Source organism: Prosopis cineraria, unplaced genomic scaffold, assembly GCF_029017545.1.
Source record: "Prosopis cineraria cultivar Desert tree isolate PC_DT_omini unplaced genomic scaffold, ASM2901754v1 PC6, whole genome shotgun sequence".
Taxonomy (NCBI): Eukaryota; Viridiplantae; Streptophyta; class Magnoliopsida; order Fabales; family Fabaceae; genus Prosopis; species Prosopis cineraria.
Window position 1 is genome coordinate 5980601 of NW_026555337.1, and position 7095 is coordinate 5987695.

Here is a 7095-nt window from a genome sequence, read left to right on the forward strand (position 1 = left end):
GATTTTGGTTTTCGAAAAACACCCAAAGGCTTTTTTTTATTATTTTTCTTCTCACTGGCAATGTGTGTTGGTGGAAGTAGGTGCTGGGTGTTCTTCGTTTTTCTGATTAGTTTCTTTTTCTTTTGGGTGTTTGATCAACTTGTTTTGGCATCTGAAAATAAGTTTTTTGTTGGGTGTTTAGTCGAAGATTATGAGCATTGCTAGAGTGAAAATGATGCATCAAATATTGAAGGAGGTTGCTAAGCTAAGTGCGTGGACTTTTCGAAAAACAATAGAAAGTCACATTACCCAGAAAAATAAAGCATAGAAGGTCTCACCCGAAGCTCATAACAACAGTAAAGCTTAATGGTAGAGAGAAGACAACAAATTCACTTTATTAATTTCTTTCCAAAGACATGGCTTCATTTTCCCACTTGGATTTTTGGTCAAAGTCCATCGTGTTAAAAGATTCACTGCTAGTTGCCGCCTCACATCTTTCTAACAGACTCCTTAACAGTGTTAGTATCCATTTAACGGTTTTAAAAACGAGGGTTAATTGAAAAAAGAAAAAAGTCCAAGGAACTGCTTCAAAGCTAAAAAAAACTATAAGAATTGGAAGATTAATTTTTCCTTCAAATTAAATGTTACCAAACGGGCATAAACATCCAAAATGTCCTAGGGGGGCAAGTTAAGCCGGTTACATAATCTCATGGGAGAAAAACTTTGTCCCAAAAAAAAAAAATCATGTTGGTGGGCGACAACGAGAAGAGCATAGCCGATAAGCATCTTCCCTTCAAAATTCGGATCTTCATGTCTTATCCGTCTCCCCTTTCACGTGATAAATCTCTGTCCATCATCACCGTCCATTATGATTACTTTATTTCTTAATTTCAACACTATCACAGGTCAATAATTAATCCCATTCGTTCATTTTCATTTATACTCGTCCCTTCTAAAATAATCTCAAATTTCGGTTAAGATTAGTTGTCTTTCTCGCTTCCCATTTTCCTCCTTCCCTCTAATTTTCCTCTCACTTTCTCTAGTTCTCTCTCCCTCCAAAGTCCAGACGCCTTCCGATTTCGAATTCCCCTGCTGGAAATGGAGATGGCAATGGAGGATTCGCGCTCGCTTGAGGTTCTCTCTATGGATTTTCAGGCGTTTCCTGGAGATGGAAGAGCCCGGAGATTACCTGATAATTTAATACCGTGTACGATCCGAATATGTGCTTTGGCAGTGGCCTGTTAAGGTTCTATCTCCGAGGCTTCTATCTTTATTTTTCCATAGTTTTTGTCGTTGCTCGCTGTTCCTACTCCGAATTCCGATCGTTGGATACTTCCTCCACTATTTCTTGGTATATTACTTTCTTCAATTGATGCCGTTCGTCTCGTCATATTTGTGTAAACTTGGATGTAAGTAGCTACCGTGTCGAATGGAGGTCTGCTTTTGAAAATTTAGAGTATATTTAATTCTACTGCGGAACTTGGGTTCCCTAGGGTTTAGAACCCGGCATAACATTTGTCTGCAAAATCAGTCTCGAAATCCCTTTAGGCTTGAGTGAAATTTTTGCTGTACTTGCGTTTTCTTCCGTGTCCATTGGGTCTTGAGGTTTTGATTTGAACTTTTGGACTGGAAATTTTCATGGCTGGAAAGTTGGAATTAGGGTTTCCGAAGACCAGTTCTTGTAGTCTAAGGGAGCAGCTGGCTAGAAAGATATTACATACTGTGAGATCCCAAGGGCATCCTTATGTTGACCTCCGTGAAAATGGGAAAAAATTCATATATTTCTGCACCCTGTGTCTTGCTCCCTGCTACAGTGATACTGCACTGTTTGATCACTTGAAAGGTAATCTCCACATGGAGAGGCTATCTACTGCTAAAGTTACCCTTCTAGGACCTAATCCGTGGCCTTTTAATGATGGCATTGTCTTCTTTGACACCTCAATTAAAAATGTTGATGACTTGCCAAATATGAATGCTAAGCAAAAGAGGCAGTTGGAATATACTGACAATGACAACAGTCTTGCTATTGTGAAGTTTGGTGAAAATCTTATTTCAAGTGATGACAATCATGCGGAGGTTGATGAAGTTAATTGCAGCATAAAGTACTTAGAATCTGGTGCAGTTCATTCAGACCTTCAACTAAGTTCAACTGATGATGCAGTGAGTGATGATTATACTCTTGTGATTCCTCATGCACTGATTAGGGACAAAACTTCTGACTTACAAGCTAGGGAAGTGGGTTTGGGAAAGATTGCTGCTAGGTTCTTTGAGAAGGATGGTGGTTTGAATGGGATTAGAAGAATATGGTGTGAATGGTTAGGAAAAGATACTGATGGTCATCAAGTTGGTTCTGTGGTTCCAGAGCACAATTTTGCTGTCATTATTTTCTCCTACAATTCTGATTTGGGTCGAAATGGATTGCTTGAGGAGTTGAAGTTCTTGTTACCATCTACTTCAGTGACAGAACCAGAGATTGAGAACAGCAGCGGCCAAAAGAGAAAGAAATCATTTTCTGACCCTGAGGATGTTAGTGATTCTTTGAGCAATCAGTATGATTCATCAGTTGAAGATTCTTCGGCTTCTAACAGTGCCACCTCCAGATTAGCCCTGGGTCATATTGACAATCAACTTCTCCATACCAGGTTCATTTCAAGCAAGGCTATAAGGAAAGAATTGAGACGACAGCAGCGTTTAGCAGCAGAGAAGATGTGTGATATCTGTAAACAAAAAATGCTTCCTGGTAAAGATGTAGCAACTCTTTTTAATTTGAAGACCAGAAGACTAGCTTGCAGTAGTCGGAATGGGACTGGGGTAAGAGATTTTGCTATCTTTAATTTGTTATGTATGTTTGTAATTATCAAGCTTGATCAAAAAAGTCTGATATTTAAACATCATCTCTCTAAACTTGGAAAAGGAATTTCATTTCACGAGTATCATGTGCAGGCGTTCCACTTGTTTCATGCATCCTGCCTTGTACACTGGATACTGATGTGTGAATATGACATGATCACAAATCGTGTAGCCTTTCCAAAAGTTAAAAAAAGAGCCAAGAGAAAGGTGGGAGCAAATGTTAGTCAAAATGGAAAAGAATATGATGTGAAAGTTGCTAAGGGGAAAATAAACTCTGTGTTCTGTCCAGAGTGCCAGGGTACAGGTATCATCATTGATGGAGATCAGGTGGAGCATGCACCTTTTTCTTTGTCTGAGGTTTGCTCATTTCACGACTCCTCCTTTCTTAACCCTCCATTTATCTTTTAGTTTTCTTCTGTTTCTTTGAAGCTTTTGGAATCATCTTTTAGCCTCAGCCCTTTCCTTTATTTTTATGGGAGGCCAGTTAGCATCGAGGCAAATGTTCGTTTGGAATTTATGATTTCACTATTTCTATTTGGTATTTTGGCAGATGTTCAAATTTAAAATAAAGGCTTGTGATGCACGTAGAGAATGGATGAAAAGTCCTGAACTTTTGCAGAATTGCTCGACTGGATTTCACTTCCCTGCGCAATCTGAGGAAATAGGCCAGGTACTCAATGTTTGTGCGTATCATTAAGATGAAAATCAATATTGCATTTATTGATCTATCTATATTGATCGATTTGCTTAGGAAAAAGTGAAGCCCATAAAATTGCTGCCTTTCTATCGTGCTGATGGGCAAAGTTAGACACGAGCACAAGAGCCATGGAATCTTGGCAATTGACATCTTCAAATTTATCCTGCATGATCTGTGACCCATAATATGTTGTACATCCATGCACATATTCTGTATTTCTTAAAAACTATGATTGGCTCTTTGGATAGATGTAGCCATGTAGGTAGGTGGATGGATTAGAGGCTCGCCTTACCTGATAAGACAATGTGTATACCTGTTGGTTTGTTGTTAACAAGGCATCTGTCAAAATACGTTGCTGACATATTTGTACATGGTAAAGCAAAGGGCAAAAGATCATTGACCTCGCAATGTACTAGAGTCTTGTGATTAGTATTTTCTGACTTCCTGGCTAGTCATTGCTGGATACTCCGGCAATCTGTAGCCCGGCGGCAGAAACTTTGGGTTATTGATTATTGGGTCGTTGAGATTCGTGGCCCTATATTCTGTTTTAATTTGATTCACTCAATTTTCTTCCGTAGTGGAATCAGGTAAATGTCGGGTAATTTTTTTACGAGGGAATGTTTGTGCCAGTAGTATCATTATTATATCAAATCCATCGAGGTGGGGTGTTATTTAGAGAAAGAAACTCATATTGGTGGTTGTCCTGTCGGAAGAATTATTTTTGTTTATGGTAAATTAAAATAAGTTCAAATTCTGTTTAGCACATCCAGGTTGTATACAGAAATCGTGGAATATAAAGACCTGGTGAAAGGAAATTATCTTCGGTTCAATTTATGCATGCTAACAATTGTAATGACGAATGAAAGAGGGAGATGATTGAAAACCAATTTGGAGACTGTCTTAACGATTAAATCAAAAGAATGAAAGCCAATTTAACCGAGAAAGACCCGCCAAAACCAAGGAAAATTACTAGCTGCCGAACTGCATGAAATAAATTATACTTCAAGAAAGTGCCAAACCGGCAACGGCAAGCCGTAGTTTCACAACTGTATAAACTGAATTATTTCATCCAGATGCGGAATTTAATTATACAACCCACGTTTCTCCCGTTACTAAGCATCCTATCCGAGTCCCAACGTGACCATGGTCTGCGCTCTGAACTTGGAGCACAACTGCACAAGATTTGAAGAAACACGTGAAGAAATAAAATAATGCATTTGAATTATCATCTAAAGGGATGTGGCTGTGATCAAAACAAGCAGAATAATGACTTGCCGGCGAGGACATGGAGAAGAAGCATTTGACGAAATCCCAGTTGTTGCCGGCCCAGGAGTAGCCATGCTTTGTCAACTGTCTTTGCCGATCCCCGGTTTATATATTACAAACCATTAGGCCTCTGAACTCTGTAAACCCAGAAAGATGGGCAACTCTGATATGCAAGAAATAAGCTGCAGATTCAGAAGCTTGCTATGGTTGGTGATGATCATTCTTCTGCTTCTGATTCTGCAGGTTTCAGTTTCCCAAGGAAGGCCTCTTTCCAAGGTGGAGACACTGGCCACCGTTGCCGCCATGCTTCCCAAAGGCTCTGTTCCCCCAACTGGGCCCAGCCCTGACATTAATTGATTGCTCATCCTCAATCATTGTTAGTAATTTTAAGATTCAGATGAACATGAGATTGGTGAGACATTGTCATTCACAAGTGTCCACACACTGTACGCAAGCTTAGGATGAATCTTGTGTGATTGGAATGTTATCCAGGTTCGTTTATATAAGTTGTTATTATTTTGATTTGTTCATTTATTTGTTTTGTTTTCCATATGTGAAGAGATTCATCTTAAGAACGATGGTCTGCCCATTCGAAAAGTACTGTGGGAACGCCTTGACTTACCTGAGTTTCCACAGATGACATGACAGCATCAGCATGCACATGAATCTTCTTGTTGGAAAACTTCAAACGCATTCACACAAGAAAGCAGCTTCAGACACATAAAAGGCATGGGAATCAGCAAACTCGCACAATTCTCTTGGTTTCACTTCATATAAATATAATACAACTTACAATCATACTTATTGCAGAAAAAGAAAATTGCACATGTACAAAAGTGTTTTAGATATGTCAATTAATTTTTTTGAAAAAATTAAGACACTTCATTTACTTTAACCAATTTCCTTGACCAACATAATTCAATATTTTATAAAAAGTATTGGAAGAAGTATAAAAATAAGAAAAAATTTATATACTTGACATTATATATTTAATATGTATTTATCCAATCAAATCAAGACATGTGAATTTTAATATATTAATAATATTAATAAAAAATTTTATAGAATAAATAATTTATATACAATTTAGATGTTTTAATTTAATTGAAAACAAGCACTTTACACACACATATATATAAGATTAAGTGTATAAATTTTTTCTGTAAAAATATACTGGTATAGTTTTTTATTAAATCACAGCTTATTGAATCACTTTATTATATTGTTATAGAGTGAGGTGTAATAAATTTTATTATATAATACACACACATATGTATGTAAAAGTATATAAAAAAAATCCCCCTTTTTATCGAGATGATGAGGGATGTTGCTTTGTAACCATGTTGAACTTCTTCGAATTCTAAGAAAAAAAAAATGTTCATATTTAATACCTACCCAAACCATATTTTAAAAATATATCTATAAAAAATAAAAAAATCAAATAGAATTTCCAGCTTCTATTCAAATTTAAAGTTAAAAAATAAAACAACCCTTGTTTATTTGATCTTAGTTGTGTCTTGGCCAAAAATAAAAAGTTTAATAATTATTTAGATTTCAGTTTTTATCTAACAAAAAATATATTTAAAAATCTAATTATTTATTGAATTTGATAAAAACATATTCCAAATCTAGTTTGGAGTAGGGTTGTGTAAAAGTTTTACAGTCCGGTTCAACCCAAGATGGTCTAATCCTATACGTTCATATAAACACTGGTCCTTTAAGACTAAAAAAACTAAAAGTACTAGACTATTTCTTCAGGCTAGACTAGACAAAAGACTGGGTATTTACACCAATTGGTTCAGTTCAGTCCTATTAATTTATTTAATGTATTTATAATTAATTTATTTTTTACAAATACTTTAAGTGTAATTGACGCTAAGGAGATGATTGCATGAAAATTTGTTGAGTTTGTTTTTAAATTGTTGTTCTAATGTAGAGTTGTTGAAATTTGTTAAGTATTATTTTTATTGAAATTATAAATTTAAATCATTTAAACTGTAATTACAATATTTTTTTGTTGAAAATTATTATAAATTTATTATGGTTGTGAGTATTTTTATTATCTTAATTTAGTTTATTAAGTTAAAGTAGATCATTGCCCCTCATAGAGAAAAAAAAATAGCTAAATGAATATTGAATTAATAGAATTAGTCTTTTAATTTTATAAATCAAGTTCGATCATATTAATTTTTAAATTACCACTATATAAGACTAAATTATAAATTACCTAGTTTAATTCTTTTATAAAAGAAATCAGATTTTAAATGAGGCCGAAGTGTAGTGCCTTCCGACCCTTTGTGCAG

The 7095-nt window shown here is 35.6% G+C and overlaps 1 protein-coding gene across 1 annotated transcript; it reads left to right on the forward strand.

Moving 5' to 3' along the window:
- The first annotated feature begins 946 nt into the window (after window positions 1-946).
- Window positions 947-4118, forward strand: LOC129314418 (uncharacterized). Its single transcript, XM_054957862.1, has 4 exons — window positions 947-2790; window positions 2923-3186; window positions 3380-3499; window positions 3581-4118. Exons 1-4 carry the CDS (start codon window positions 1618-1620, stop codon window positions 3635-3637), a joined length of 1614 nt encoding a protein of 537 aa, XP_054813837.1. The 5' UTR covers window positions 947-1617; the 3' UTR covers window positions 3638-4118.
- The last annotated feature ends 2977 nt before the right edge of the window (window positions 4119-7095 follow it).